The 17,906-nt window shown below is 26.2% G+C and overlaps 2 protein-coding genes across 2 annotated transcripts; both read left to right on the forward strand.

Moving 5' to 3' along the window:
- The first annotated feature begins 342 nt into the window (after nt 1-342).
- Nucleotides 343-2,293, forward strand: LOC114942158 (uncharacterized). The gene is made up of 5 exons (XM_085484911.1): nt 343-541; nt 822-1,046; nt 1,118-1,159; nt 1,902-1,943; nt 2,037-2,293. Exons 1-5 carry the CDS (start codon nt 343-345, stop codon nt 2,291-2,293), a joined length of 765 nt encoding a protein of 254 aa, XP_085341037.1.
- Nucleotides 2,294-12,633: 10,340 nt separating this feature from the next.
- On the forward strand, nt 12,634-15,304 carry LOC146722352 (uncharacterized). The gene is made up of 2 exons (XM_085484912.1): nt 12,634-13,720; nt 15,300-15,304. Exons 1-2 carry the CDS (start codon nt 12,634-12,636, stop codon nt 15,302-15,304), a joined length of 1,092 nt encoding a protein of 363 aa, XP_085341038.1.
- Nucleotides 15,305-17,906: the final 2,602 nt, after the last annotated feature.

Raw genomic sequence — 17,906 nt, forward strand, 5'->3', positions numbered from 1 at the left:
TGAGATATTTATTCGTTGATAGATAAAAGTTCAGTTTAGATTGAGATCCGAAATTGATTACTATCAGGTTATCAAGTAATTAAATCTGAATACCTGTAGCCCATAAAAATTTTAAAATAAAAAATTAGCATGTTGAGAATAAAAGTAACGAAAAAGATTTCAAAGAAGAGTCAGTTATGATATTTATTTTATTCTTTAAGTGATCTTGATCTATTTGCTAAATCATAGTTTTTCTCAAATGACATATCTCTATTTGTTTATTTCATTGTCTACTAGAGAAGTTTTTAATAATTGAATTTGAGTTTTAGGAATTTTTAAGAATTGATTAATATGTGTATATAGATGACTTGGCTTGTTGTTCGATTCAAAGAGGATGACACTGTTGAGGCAATACCGAAGAAATGGTTTTTGTTAAAAGAATCTGCATGCTATTGGCCACCACAAAATTATGAAACTACAGCTATTAAAGCAGCTATAAAAAATGAATATAGTCCTGATTCAAACTGGATGAAATACGGAGCAATTATTTTAGGCACATATGGTAAATATGTTATTGCTTATATTATATAAAATTGTATAACATTTTTATAAAAAAAATTATTAAATTATTAATATATGTATAAAGAATTATATACACACACACACACACACACTGTTATTAATCATGGAATATCTTCTTTTATTTGTAATTATCATAAACTTATAATAATTACATTGTTATTTTGTACCACACATTTATTTAATATGCAATTCTATAATGTACAACAATATGGTAGTTATATTCTTTGTTATTGGATATATAATAAGTAATATTTATTTAGGTGATTTAAAACTTGCTAAAAGAAAGGCAATTAAAGCCCAACGTACAGATGATCTTTCATCACATACGGAGATTTTAACGAAAAAAAATAATAAAATACATAAGCGGGGACAAGGCAAAAGTAAAGGACATAAGGATTACTCAGATACTGATAAATCTTATGAATCGATATCTGATGAAGATAGCAACACATACCCTACATTACCACTTTCTGGCAAGAGACACGGTATAAGATAAATACTTTTCTAGTAAGAATTCATTTTATTTTCAAAAACTAATTTTCCTTATATTTAACAGATAATGATCGCTCTCCAATGGAAAGTCAAAATATTACTAATCGTAAGTATTTTTAAAACTTGAACTTTTATGTAAAATATTTATTATTACATTATTAATCAGATCAATATACTGAAGAAAATACGGCTTAGCAATTTATATATTTAAATACTGCTACCGGCTTTAAAGTGGAATAAATTAATATAGAATTTATTTATTAACACTATTATTTAGATTAATTTATATTAATACTATTATTTAATTAATACTATTATTTATTATTGAAAAAATCAATATTGTTTTAAAATATTAATTTTTTAAATGTATATTATAATTGTTATCTAAAACCAAAATATTTAAATATAAATATATTTAGATAACAATTATAATATACATTTAAAAAATTAATATTTTAAAACAATATTGATTTTTTCAATAATAAATAATAGTATTACTTAAATAATAGTATTAATATAAATTAATCTAAATAATAATGTTAATAAATAAATTCTATATTAATTTATTCCACTTTAAAGCCGGTAGCACATGGGTACATTCAATGCGGAGCGGAAAAGTCGTCAATATATACATACGAGTATATTCCTATGGTAGATAAGCTAAGACAGGCCCAGCGTAGTCCGCTGTAGCATACTATCATAGGAATACATATGTTGAAATTTTTTCTGCTCTGCATTGAATTCACCAACGTATTATCGGCCTTAATATAACAAGTTTGTTGTTATACAACAATTCTGTTAAATAAGCATTATTAATTAAATTGATAATATTTTCTTGTTATTTTAAGATAACTTCAAGCAAACTACAGATAGCGTTCACGTAAATGCTGGTAAATAATTATTTTTATTCTTTATATGTTTTGTATTTTTTAAATATTCCTTTTTGTATAATATTTTAATATCCAATATAACTTAACTTTCAGAATTTTCAGAATTCAGAAAACAACTTCTTAAAGAAGTTCATCTGATTAATCTTAAATTAAATGATCTTATGGATAACGTGAATATACTTGTAAAAAAAGCCCGATATGCTGATGAGCCAGAACTAAATGATGACACTAATACGGCTGTTATGACTTTAATACAATCGTTTCCAGTCGTTACAGAGCAGGAATTAATGTCGATGGAAGAATGGCTATCGAGTTCAGCTGATAACATACATGCACTGGTGTGTACTTAATTATATTATTATATATTATTTAGATTATATTTTACATGATGAAAATTATTTTCTAATAAAGAACTTCTTTTATTTTGTAAATTTTATATTTTAGAGTCATCAACTTAATTGGAGGCATAGATCTTTCCCATGTAATCAAAGCTATTATGTCGCAATTTCAAATGAAGTTGGGATGCTATATTCCTGGGAGGGAGCTCGGCAAAAAAAGCTTTTAAATCGCTAAAGTTAGTTCAAGTGATCATTGGTAAAATATATTATTTTATATACTCTACATCAAATCTATTTTAAGCATATATACATATACGCTTAAATCAAGTTTCATCGTAACATAACTGTGTTGCGTAATCAAATAATATTTAAATAAAAAAATTTGAATTTGAATTTAATTTTGTTACATTACTTTGTCGCTTTCATTTTTTTATTCACAATTTTTTAATTTAATATCTGTAATATATATGTATTATATGATGATGTTACGCATTAAAGTTCGCAGATCTGTTCACACCGGTTATGTTGCACAGTTACGTTATGTAATGCTCATATGCGTGCGTAACTTTTATATTTACTAAATGATTTTAGGTGTTGTTCGACTGAACTCCAAGACAAAATCTGCAACAGAATCGGATATCATAGAAGTAATAAAAAATTGGCTAGTTAGAAGTAAAGAACGCAGTAACAAGTTTCAATCAAAAAAGAAAACGGAAAACACTGTGTGTCAAACAGATTCCGTTTGTGAAACAGGCTCTGCTTGTGAAACAGGCTCCGTTTGTGAAACAGGCTCCGTTTCTGAGAAAGACCTTATTCAAGATTAAGATAATTATATGTATAACTTGCCGTTATATATATATAATTATTTGTTTTACATTTATTACAAATTAAAAGTAAAATTTTAAGGTTTTAAATACTATTAATTTGATTGTTCTGCTACTATATATATTATTTGCATTTATTATTTTTGTTTTTTTTATTTAGTGCACATTTATCAAAATTGCTTTTTGTTTTTATTTTAAAATTGAGTTTTTTTTATTTTAAAACTTTAAAACACAACAACGGTTGAAACAACAGTTTTTAATTGTATAGAATATATTATATATGTATGTATTAGAAATAACTTCATTGGATATCTGTACTATACATACATAATATGACATTTAAAATGTTTTTCGAAAATTATAATAAAAAATAAATGCTAAAAAATTATATTAATATACAAAAATATATGTATACAGTGAATATGTTTATTACATCCACTGTTTATATGTACATACATTTTCGTATATCCATATAATTTCTTTAGCATTTATTTTTTATGATATTCGAAAAACATTTTGTACGTCATTTTATGTATATAGTACACGGATATCCAATGTCGAATAAAATTAGCTGGAATCTTGATATAATATATATATATATATATATATATATATATATATATGTACAATTAAAGGTAGATAATTAAAGTAATAGTTTAAAAATTTGTCACATTTTTATAATAAAATACTAAATACAAAATGATCAAAACCTATATATGGCTGTATATTTGAATCTTTTTGAACCTCTCAAATAATATATACATATAATATATGAAAATGTATATACATTAAATGTACATATAGATATATATATTGGATATACGTAGTACATGCATATGATGGACAGTATACGTTCTTTCGATATACATAGTACATGTATGTGCGAGGTACAGTATACGTTCTTTGGATGTACATAATACATGCATGTGATGTACAATATACGTTCTTTGGATATATATAATATATACATGTGATGTACAATACACGTTCTTTGGATACACATAGAATATGCTAAAAGTGCGACGATATGGATATACAAAAATGTATGTTCCATGTATGTACATTGGATGTACAAATGGATGTATAATAGATCTACCTGAGACCTACGGTGCATTGCTTTTGAACATCTATACGATCTGCAATGGACATCTTTCAGATGTGTTATGATATACACAGGATATCCAGAATCCATTTCCGTATATTCTATGTACATCTAGGGGATCTTTTGTGCTGACTGGGCATCTATTTATTTCGGGCTTACTTCTGTCAGTTATACATTGTTCATCAAAACAATGGTTAATTTTGTCGGGGGTTTGCTGTAAATATGATTTATTGTATTAATCTGGTATGTAAACATATATATTTTTGTAAATCTATAATTATTTGTATGATTAAGCGCATTAAGAGTATATTTATATGTATATAATTGTTTATAGATTACTTGAAAAGGGCTGCAATGACAGCCGAAACGTTGTAAATTAAACTAATTATTTAAAATAAATTATTGCCAGTCTGGTCGACTTTAAAATTGGAGGAGAGTTTTTCATTATTTATTACTGGCGACTCTTAAGGATTATCATTTATTTATTTATTAGTCTATAGTTATTTATTTATAAAGTTTGTAATTAAGAATTCTTAATAAAAATATTACTTTAAGTTAGTAAAATAAAATTAAAATTAAAAACTTATTAATATTTATTTGTTTCTAAGTATCTTTTTTCCTTGATTTTTTCCAGGAAAGACAAATATTTTTTTTTCTTTAAATTATTTCTAAGGATTCTTTTTCTAGAAGAAAACATCAATTTTTAAAGTAAATAACTAAAAAAAATTAAAAATATTTTGTTTACAAAGAAATTTTGGAGCACCTTGTAGAAAATGATATAATTTTGTAAGTTACAGCTTATTAATAATTATAACATTGATCATAACTATAGAATTAAATTTACACACACAAATACATACGCACGCATATACATACATGTGTACATACTCACGCAAATCACACATGTACACACACACGCACACACTAACATATGCACATACTTTACCTATACTACATACACATTATACACATGTATACATTATATACTTATTGATAATAATATTAAAATTTTAGTAATAATTTATGATCATAAATTTTAACCAATTTAATTTAAAGCTTTAAAGCCGGTAGCAGTATTTAAATATATAAATTGCTAAGCCGTATTTTCTTCAGTATATTGATCTGATTAATAATGTAATAATAAATATTTTACATAAAGGTTCAAGTTTTAAAAATACTTACGATTAGTAATATTTTGACTTTCCATTGGAGAGCGATCATTATCTGTTAAATATAAGGAAAATTAGTTTTTGAAAATAAAATGAATTCTTACTAGAAAAGTATTTATCTTATACCGTGTCTCTTGCCAGAAAGTGGTAATGTAGGGTATGTGTTGCTATTTTCATCAGAAATCGATTCATAAGATTTATCAGTATCTGAGTAATCCTTATGTCCTTTACTTTTGCCTTGTCCCCGCTTATGTATTTTATTATTCTTTTTCGTTAAAATCTCCGTATGTGATGAAAGATCATCTGTACGTTGGGCTTTAATTGCCTTTCTTTTAGCAAGTTTTAAATCACCTAAATAAATATTACTTATTATATATCCAATAACAAAGAATATAACTACCATATTGTTGTACATTATAGAATTGCATATTAAATAAATGTGTGGTACAAAATAACAATGTAATTATTATAAGTTTATGATAATTACAAATAAAAGAAGATATTCCATGATTAATAACAGTGTGTGTGTGTGTGTATATAATTCTTTATACATATATTAATAATTTAATAATTTTTTTTATAAAAATGTTATACAATTTTATATAATATAAGCAATAACATATTTACCATATGTGCCTAAAATAATTGCTCCGTATTTCATCCAGTTTGAATCAGGACTATATTCATTTTTTATAGCTGCTTTAATAGCTGTAGTTTCATAATTTTGTAGTGGCCAATAGCATGCAGATTCTTTTAACAAAAACCATTTTTTCGGTATTGCCTCAACAGTGTCATCCTCTTTGAATCGAACAACAAGCCAAGTCATCTATATACACATATTAATCAATTCTTAAAAATTCCTAAAACTCAAATTCAATTATTAAAAACTTCTCTAGTAGACAATGAAATAAACAAATAGAGATATGTCATTTGAGAAAAACTATGATTTAGCAAATAGATCAAGATCACTTAAAGAATAAAATAAATATCATAACTGACTCTTCTTTGAAATCTTTTTCGTTACTTTTATTCTCAACATGCTAATTTTTTATTTTAAAATTTTTATGGGCTACAGGTATTCAGATTTAATTACTTGATAACCTGATAGTAATCAATTTCGGATCTCAATCTAAACTGAACTTTTATCTATCAACGAATAAATATCTCAACGAATAAAATTCAGTGAAAAAAAATTAGTTATAAAATTTACACAATTTAACAAGAGGGTTTTTTAAAATATAATTATTGAAAGACTAGAGAAAAGGAATATTTTTTTAAACAAATAAAATACATATGTAATAAAGAAATTAATAAAAAAATAAAAAATTCAATGCAAAACTGATCAATTAATTATTATATTATAATAAATCTGAATTAAGTATATTTTGAGACTTTATACTAATTAAATAAGAAAAATAACTTATAAAATTAACTTTTCGTTAGCTTGTATATTATTTTTCTTTTCTAGCTAGTATAAAGTTTCCAAATATTTAAATTAAAAATTATCAAATATTTTATGTTTACCTATTGAAAAATGTGATCGATTATTATTTATTATAAAATTATTTAAGACAATTATAAATGCAGTAGAGGATATGCAATATATTGATCATTATATGGTAAAACTAGTAATTTTCTTTTGATCTTGTCAAATCTCCACATTTGAAATATAGTATTATATTTTATAATAACTTTAATATCAAATAATGAAGAAAAACATGGTTTTGAATAAAAATCTTTGTGAGGAATATACTTGATACCTATTAAAAATATTTCATTTTGATATGATGCAAAATTTAGTATTTCAACAATAGTTGAATCGGTCAATTCGACAAATCGATCAGCTACTTTTAAAATATTTAAGCAATAATTAATCGTTTTAAGTTTCCTGTACTGCGGAGAAGTGCAATTATTTATTAATGGACCATTAAAATGTTCCTGCAATAATGTTATGGAATTATCATTTACAAATTGTATTGGTTGCAAAAAATTATTATCCTCACTAACTCTACACACAACTTGTTGTAGCTGCTGCGAATGTCTACGGATATACTTTTTCAACTTTTGCATATGATTTTCAAATGCAAAAGCACTGAATTCATCAAGTGAACCAAATAAACGTACACAATCACTTAAATGCAATAGACTATGTATGTTGTGTGAAATAAAATCGGGTCCATAAATTTTAATTGAATTCTTAATAAAATATTTTATTAGGTCTTCGGCATATGAAATATAATTTTCAAATTTTGTGTACTGATTACTTATCAATATTGAGCTAGCTAAACTTAGCATAAGAAAATTATTATACTCTTTTAATGGTATTACTTTCTTCAAAACTATTGGGCCTGTATATAACAGAAAAAGTCTAAATTCGGTCGCCTTAAATCTTTTACATTCGTTTATTGGCCGAGTTTTTCTTGCAAATTCACAAGGAATATATTTTTTTAAAGCCTGAAGATTATTGTTAATTTTATTAATATTTAAAGCACGTAATTTATGAGGAGGCTTGCCAAATATCCATCCATAACGCTTACAACATAACAACCTTTTTGTTGCACCCAATAGAAGATTATGCATATAATCTAAAGGTACATTATCAATCATATTAAAATTGGGAATTTGAAGCCAAAGTGTTTCTCCTGTGTGGTGTTCGATTTGAAGGGTATTTCTAAATGAATGATCTGTTCTTTTTTTTAAATTTTCAGTTTCAACGAAGCATAAAACGTTATTAACCATATCCCCTTCCTGATCACACTTTGTACATGAGAAATAACCTGAATGACTTTTAATAGATAAAATGTGAGATTTGGCCGGGGTATCACAAATTAACATTAAAATTTTGAATTTACATAAAACAGATTGTATCATTATTCCATTTGATAATTTTATACATTCTTCTACAAAATCCTTTAAAAATTCATTGGCTTTAGGTTTTTCATTTCCATAATGTAAAGCTATTATGAATACTTGATTTTTTAGATTTTTAATTGATTTAACTGTACCCAAAATTGGCCAAAAGGAACTTGATGTGCTTTTTGTTAAAGGCAGCCCGTCAATATTAATTGCCAGAAAAAATTCTGTATTTTGATCGACAGTTACATTATGTTTCAAAGATAAAAAATTTAGTGACTTGCGTATACCGAAATAATGATATGAATTATTTAAAGAATTAGATTTGCGGGGTGTTTTCAAAATAGTACGTGGATCAGCTGGCAAGATATTAATTAATGATGGTTCTTCGCGTAGTATATCTAATAACTGTTTAAATGCAGTTAAACTAACATTTCTGTCAATAGACCATTTTCCTAATTTTGTGGAAAGAGATTCCTTAGGCTTAGCAAATAATGGAGGTGAAATATTAGTATCATTACGTTGCTGTAAATCATTAAGAAAAGAATAATCATTCTGTTCCAAATTATTGCTTTGATTATTTAATAAAATGTTATCATTATTTATAAAATCATTATCATTATTATCATTATTATCATTATTATCATTAAAATCATTATTATCAATAACAATTTCATTATCAACACTATTATATATTTTTTTACAATTCTGATTATAATATTCATCTAAGAATATTTCATTATTTGCTAATTGATCCGTTTCACTAATTATTGCTAATGACAGATGAAGTTTTTCATTAACTTTCCGACATAATTTTTCTCTTTGACTTTTTTTATTAGGCATTTTGAATTATATTCAGAGAGACACAAGAAAATTAAATAGATAAAAAGTGCAATAAAGATTTATAGATCCGAATGATTGAATCGAAGTTGAACGTAATATCCAAAAATATAAAATAATTTATAAAGAACCTTTATACTTTATAAGATAGCTGAAACAAACAATATTAGAAAGAAAATTAAAACTTTATATATAGCAAATTGTTTGAATATGTTTAAACTTATACTATTTATAAACTATAAATAACCAATATATGTAGATTTTATTCATCACTTACATGTAATGCAAATGTATATTATAGAACTATATATTTTATATTAACAAATTTGCCCATACAGCATGCATATTGAAAAGACATTCAGAAGATATCTTCGGAATATCTTCTAAACGTCTTTTGAATATGCATGTTGTATGAGTAAATTTATTTATATAAAATGCATAATTCTATTGCTTTTAAAAAGTTGTACTAACTTCTCAATTTTTGTACAAATATATATTATTTTCAATTCTGTTTAGGTCCAATTTTTAAGTTATTTTATTTCTTAAATTTATTATTTCTAATTTAGTACCCTAAAGATATCCCGAAGATATCTTCTGAATGTCTTTTGAATAAGCATGCTGAGTGGACATATACTAAATTGAAATTTATTAAATAAAATAACTTAAAAATTGAACCTAAACAAAATTGAAAATAATATTATATTTGTATAAAAATTGAAAAGTTAGTATAGCTTTTTAAAAGCAATAGATTTATGCATTTTATATTAACCAAATTTATTCATGCAGCATACATATTCAAAAGACATTCAGAAGATATCCCGAAGATATCTTCTGGATGTCTTTTGAATGAGCGTGCTGTATATATAAGTACTATAAATTAAAATTAAAAAAATAAAATAACTGAAAAATTGGACCGAAACAGGATTGGAAATAATATTATATTTATATAAAAATTGAAAAAATTGAATTTATAAAAAAATGGAAAAGTTAGTACAGCTTTTTAAAAGCAATAGATTTATGCATTTTATATTAACCAATTTACTCATACAGCATACATATTCAAAAGACGTTCAGAAAATATTCCGAAGATATTTTCTGCATGTCTTTCGAATGTGTTGTGCTGTTAGATTATATTAATTAAATTATTGGACTAGCATGTTATATTATTTAGTTTAAGAAATAAACATATGAAGAAAAAGTTTATTGTAATTATGCTTAATTATAAATAAAATAGTAAATAAAATAATATAAGACATATATACGAGACTTACCGCTTTAATATTAATAAAACTATATGTACTGCCTGCTGCTACTCCACGAAATGTTGTTTTCACACAACGCACAATCACTTTAGACAAATTAAAACGTCGCAAGTCGATTTCTAGATTTTTCAAAGCGTGGTGTACTGCATGAAAGATGAATGAGAAATGAGACAGTAATGATGAGAGCCAAGAAGAGCAGTGAAGACAAATGAAAAATGTCTAGCCGCAGTGTCGCACAACTCACGCAGTGCAATCAACTTATCTACCATTAGTGGAGTATGCATTGTAATTGATTTATAATTTTTAAGATGCCAAAATTAAAAGAATATTATTAGCGTTATTAGCGCATAGTTCGCTCCAATACTATACTCAACGTATATTACTTTTTAATATTTGCAAAATATTTAATATTTGCAATATATATATATATATATATATATATATATATATATTGGCAACAAGCGCAGAAGCTATTAATTCTATATTTTTTGCAAATATTAAAAAGTAATATACGTTCAGTATAGTATTGGAGCAAACTCTGCGCTAATAACGCTAATAATATTCTTTTAATTTTGGCATCTTAAAAATTATAAATCAATTACGATGCATATACTCCACTATAATGGTAGATAAGTATATATATATATATACACATATATCAGCACAAAATATAAATGTTTTCAAAAATATTTCTAAATATTTCTATAAAATATTGCATAAAAGCATTTTAAAATGGTTTTAGGAATATTTTAAAATAATTAAAAAATTTTTTCTGATAACATTTTAAAAAACTTTTAAAAATATTTTTAAAAATGTTCTTTTTATCGTTCAGATAATATTTTCTTAAATATTTGATACATATTTTTGAATATTAGTTTAAAATGTATATTCAAAATATATTTCTGAAAATATTTTTAAACATCAAAAAGCGGACATAAAAACATTTTAAAAATATTTTCGAGAATTATTTTATCTTTTAAAAAATATTTTAAAAAGATTTAAAAAATTTTGTGTATATATGATAAATTTTGTCAAATATATTAAATGCGTATGTATATTAGATGTACAATAGATATTCAATATTCGTATATCCGTTTTTGTATATCCTATGTATAAACGTTTTTGGAGTTCCTAAGAATATCCATTGCGTATGTATATTAGATGTACAATAGATATTCAATATTTGTATATCCGTTTTTGTATATCCTATGTATAAACGTTTTTGGAGTGCCTAAGAACATCCATTGCGTATATACATAAGATGTACTTTAGATATTTAATATTCGTATATCCGTTTTTGTATATCTTATGTGTAAATGTTTTTGGAGTGCCTAAGAACATCCATTGCGTATATACATAAGATGTACTTTAGATATTTAATATTCGTATATCCATTTTCGTATATCCTATGTATATGCGTTTTTGGATCTTCTACGTATATCCATATGTATGAACATAAGATATATTACGAATGTTCACTATTTGTATATCCGATTTCATATATTCTATGTATATACGTTTCTGGAAGTTTTGCACCTGTAAAATGCGTATGTATATTGCATGTATTATGGATATCCAATATGGGTATATCCTTTTTTTGTACATTCTACATATATAAGTTTTTGAAGCTTCTACGTATATCCATATTTGTATGTACATAAGATGTGCTACAGACATCTCATTCACGAATATACACTTTTGGATATCCTATGTATATATACGAGATTCGAAAGATGTACTTTGAATCTTACGGATGTCCTATGTACATTCAAGGCGACTTATGTGCTGACTGGGTGTTGACTGTTAGCAGGAAACTTAGTCACTACGCGTTGAGGAAATAGAAAACCAAAGTACTGTGTCTTTCGCAATTTTTAAACCGTCAATACAAAGTCAAATAAATAGATAAATAAATAAATAAATAAATAAATATGTAACATATGACAATATAATATATTAAATAGCTTCAAGAACGCGATCATAAATCCCACTGAAATTCTCCGTATCTTTTTGTAAATTAATGCTTTTTCTTTGGTTTTTTATATAGAACATTTCTGCTATTTCTCTTTTTTCTCGTTTGTTTTTCTTGATGCAGAATCACAGGAGAATCCCAACGGAACTCATGATCGTTACAAGTCCGATGCAAACTAACAACCGAGTGTGATGTCGTGTCTTTTTTAATGTTATTTTTATGTTCCTTAATACGTGTTTCTAAATGTCGCTTTATTTGTCCAATATATGTAGGGCCCCCCCCGATAAGGGCCAAGTCACAGTATTGATGAATCGGACTGACTATGTGGGGAAAATGAATTGTTTACTGAAAGATGTTTCCACTTATAAACCACTTAATAAAAATCCATTAAACGCTCTCAACGCAAAGATCACAACTTTATTAAAATCTTGGTTGGATAATGGACTCATAGATGATTCAATTTACAAACAATTGAGATGTACTAATGGCAATTTGCCTCGTGCCTATGGTTTACCTAAGATCCATAAAGTAGGTTACCCTCTTCGTATCATAATTTCAACGTTGGGAAGTCCGGTTTATTACATTGCATCTTATTTAGGTGAGATTTTACAAAATGCAGTCAAGAAACCTCGATCTCACATTAAGGATAGTTGGTCCTTTGTTGAAATTATTAAAGATAAAAACATTGATGACGATCATGTCATGATTTCGTTGGACGTGACTTCGCTTTTTACTAACACACCGTGGGAATTAATAAAAGCAGCAATAGAAAACCGTTGGGATGATATCTCACAATTTACTTCATTTAACATTGCACAGTTTTTACATGCTATTGACACGGTCATGCGCTCGACTAGTTTTGTTTTCGATGGAAAATTTTACGAGCAGGTTTTCGGTTCGCCTATGGGGTCTCCTTTGTCTCCAATTTTGTCTGATATGGTTATGGACGATTTGGAATCATATTGTTTGCGTCAATTGGATTTTGAGCCCTATTGTTATTTCAGATATGTTGATGACATTTTTTCAATTATTCCGAAATGTAAAGTGGAGGATATGCTTACGATTTTTAATAGTTTTCACACGAGACTAAAGTTTACGTTTGAATTGGAGAACAATTGTTCCTTAAGTTTTTTAGACACAAGCGTTATGCGAGTTAATGGCAAATTGACGACTGACTGGTTTCGTAAGCCTACGTTTTCAGGCCGTTATATAAATTTTCTTTCGAACCATCCGATGCGTTATAAAATTAGTGTGATCACAAGCCTCGTGGACAGGGCTATTTTACTCGCTGACCCTATGTTTCACGAGAAAAACATCATCTTAGTCAAACAAATTCTTCGTAACAATTGTTACCCGTTAACAGTCATAAACAAAATTGTTAACAGGAGACTTAGGGCGATTAAATTTGGCGGTAATTTTGGTGCGTCTAATCGAGATAAATTTGATACACGAAATGTTATAGTGTTGCCGTATATTAGAGATTTGAGCAAAAATATTACTCGTTGCATAAACAAAAATGGAATCGGTGTAGTATATACCGTTCCAAAAAAATTAGACACTTTGATAAAAAGAGGAAAAGATAGTATTGATAACTTAAAAAGAACCGATGTCGTCTATAAGATCGAATGCGCGAATTGCGACTCTACATATACTGGACAAACAAAGCGACATTTAGAAACACGTATTAAGGAACATAAAAATAACATTAAAAAAGACACGACATCACACTCGGTTGTTAGTTTGCATCGGACTTGTAACGATCATTCCGTTGGGATTCTCCTGTGATTCTGCATCAAGAAAAACAAACGAGAAAAAGAGAAATAGCAGAAATGTTCTATATAAAAAACCAAAGAAAAAGCATTAATTTACAAAAAGATACGGAGAATTTCAGTGGGATTTATGATCGCGTTCTTGAAGCTATTTAATATATTATATTGTCATATGTTACATATTTATTTATTTATTTATTTATTTATCTATTTATTTGACTTTGTATTGACGGTTTAAAAATTGCGAAAGACACAGTACTTTGGTTTTCTATTTCCTCAACGCGTAGTGACTAAGTTTCCTGCTAACAGTCAACATCTATTTATTTCGGGCTTACTTCTGTCAGTTATACATTGTTCATCAAAACAATGGTTAATTTTGTCGGGGGTTTGCTGTAAATATGATTTATTGTATTAATCTGGTATGTAAACATATATATTTTTGTAAATCTATAATTATTTGTATGATTAAGCGCATTAAGAGTATATTTATATGTATATAATTGTTTATAGATTACTTGAAAAGGGCTGCAATGACAGCCGAAACGTTGTAAATTAAACTAATTATTTAAAATAAATTATTGCCAGTCTGGTCGACTTTAAAATTGGAGGAGAGTTTTTAATAAATAAATATTTAATAAATATAGTATTTATTATAAAAACAGTTAATCTCGGCTCGAATTATTGTGTTACAATAAAAATAAAATCTCAACGGCAATCGGACGACATGCACAAAATTAATAAATTAAAATGAGATCTCAAATCAAACTCATTTATTAAATTCTAAACGTTTCGACCCACTTCGGGTCTTCTTCAGTAGCTGCAAAATACAAAGAAACAAAAATAAAAGATAATCGGTACAAACAGAAAATTATAAAACTCATATACATACAATCCGCAAATAAATTAAATATAGTATTTATATTTATATGTATTGTGATATATGAATTAAAAAAAAATAATGTTATATAGTATTTTTACTTTTGTTTATGTATAATATTTACTTTAAATATTTTTTTTTGTTTAATATATTTCTTTTAGATTATAAATTTTAATTATACACTTCATAAGTTAAATCATATTTTAATTAAAAAATTTAAAACAAAATATTTAATAAATAATATTTAATAAAAAAAGAAAGATATGAATAAAAAATAAAAATAAATCAATTTGTTTATTAAAAATAAAAAATTTCTATACTTACAAATTTAACAATTTTATAATGTTTTGTAGGTTAAAGCTTTTGATTTAATCCTATAAATAAAATATTAAATTAATTAGTTTAATTTTTATTCAAATAAAACTTTATATTATATTCAAAAGTTATAGATTAGACCAATGCTTAAATTTTTATTTTATTTTGTTTTGAATAAAAAGTTTACCATTTCTGAATCATTATTGAACTTTCTTTTTCTGGGGAGAAATGCTGCTTTCGCAAGATTTTCATCGGATATGGTACCCGGTATAATTTTGACATTTGAGACATTCTCAATCAACAAGAAATTATATATATATATATATATATACAGAGTGTAATTGAAATAACATATATGATAGTGTTAGATTCTCTGGCCAATTTAGAAACGATTTTTCCTCAGTGAAGATGTCGAGAAAGGTCATCAATTTTTACAAACTTCCAATTTTTATTATTACCCCCATAGCAAAAAATGTCACAGTGACATCACAATAAGCTCACAATAGAGTCACAAGGTGACAAAAAAATGTGATGTCACTGTGATGTCATTGTGAGATTATTGGAAGGTAACAGTGATATCATTAATCACAATTGAAGTGATATCATTGTAAAATGTCACATTGATATAACTAGTATATCACGAAATGTAACAATAAGGATAAAAAAATCTGTCATAGCAAGAAAATGTCACAGTGACATCATAAAGATGTTCTGCTGTGACGATAAAATATATATTTAATCGTCACAGCACAACATCTTTATGATGTTACAGTGATATCATCAAAAATGTCACATTGATATAACTAGTATATCACGAAATGTAACAATAATGATAAAAAATCTGTCATAGCAAGAAAATGTCACAGTGACATCATAAAGATGTTGTGCTGTGACGATCAACAATTAAAATTAGAAAAATAAAGTTTAATTTATAATATATTTGATAAATAATTTATATTTATTTATTTATATTTATTACTGCTATAACTAAATATATATTAGGGTGTCCAATTTAAAATAACACGTACACCACTTCAAATATCTCTTAAAATATTCATCAAATAAAGGGCATCATCTACTTTATGACCTCCTTTGAATCAAACAACTTTTATTTGAAATATTTTTCTTTAAAATAGTCGCGTTCAGCAGAATGACTGCTAAGTTGTCATCTTGTCAAGACTTGACGTTGATTTGTTCTAAAAGTAAAAGAATCAACACGTCACCGTTAATGGACGCTACTTAATGTAACCTAATCTTACCTAATCCTAATGCAAGCGTGACCGTGTAGGCGCGTACACGTTGCCCAAAACGCTCTGCAGCGTATACGCAGTCTGTTGGTGTACCAGCACGTGTTTTTTATTTGCATAAGAGGACATTTTGACTCAAAATAAGTGATCTCAGAAGATCACTTAGCAATAAGAAGTGATTTAACAAAGTGAAAAACATCAACATAAAAATTAAGGTTAGTATATACAATATTTTTTATCTTATGTTTGTCTTATATTTTTTTCATATTTATTGTAACAAGATATCTTTTTTTCATTGTATATGTATATTTAGGAAAAAAAATATATTTTGTGAAAAATATGGGTCGCAAACGAAAACACTCAATATTTTATAGTGCAAGACATAAACGAAGATTAGTTGCAAGAAACACAGTAACAGATATGAATATGATAACTCATCAGACTGATTCTGCGGATTCTATGGCAATAATTAATAATAATAATGATCAACTAATTGTTGTTGATGAGAATGCTTCGTCTTTATGTGATTCTGATAAAGTATACTCAGATAGAAATCTAAATCAATATTATGATGAAAATAATATTAACTTTCTGAATGAAAATAATGCCTGTATGATACAAAATTACACGGATGCAAATAAGCTGCAAGCTATAGTCGATAACAATTATGAAAATCTGTGTTTAAATGATAACGAAACTTTTATACATGACATAAGTAAATGGGCTATTGAAGAAAAGATATCACTCAAATCACTCCGTCACCTTTTACAGATATTGCAAACACACACTAATTATACTTTGCCTAAAGATCCACGTACATTATTGCAAACTCCTAAATCAACTGAAATTATACAAATTGAAAACGGAGATTACTGTCACTTAGGTCTCGAAAAAGCTCTTCTAAAAATTATTGAAGAACGTAAAAGATTGAATTTTGCTCTTGATAACATTCAATTATTTATAAATATTGATGATTTACCTATATATAAGTCTTCCACAAAGAGTTTATGGCCAATATTATGTGCAGATAATATTATAAACAATGTATATGTCATTGCCTTATATTATGGTGAAGGAAAACCAAAAAATGCAAATGAGTTTTTAAAAATGTTTGTAGGTGATGCTATTGCTTTTATAAATAATGGGATTGATTATGAGGGACAGATCATAAAAGTCGAAATTAAAGCAATAATTTGTGACGCTCCTGCTAAATCATTTATTTTAAATGTAAAAGGACACACTGGATATAATAGTTGCACTAAATGCATTATTGAAGGTGATAATATAGAAGGACATATATGTTTTCCATACACATCTAATATGATGTTACGTAATGATAAAGAATTTTTTACTGGATCTTATAATCTTGATTATCAAACTGGTGACACAATTTTAAAA

The sequence above is a fragment of the Nylanderia fulva genome, unplaced genomic scaffold (genome assembly GCF_048542155.1).
Source record: "Nylanderia fulva isolate GAGA-0341 unplaced genomic scaffold, ASM4854215v1 Scaffold325, whole genome shotgun sequence".
Taxonomy (NCBI): Eukaryota; Metazoa; Arthropoda; class Insecta; order Hymenoptera; family Formicidae; genus Nylanderia; species Nylanderia fulva.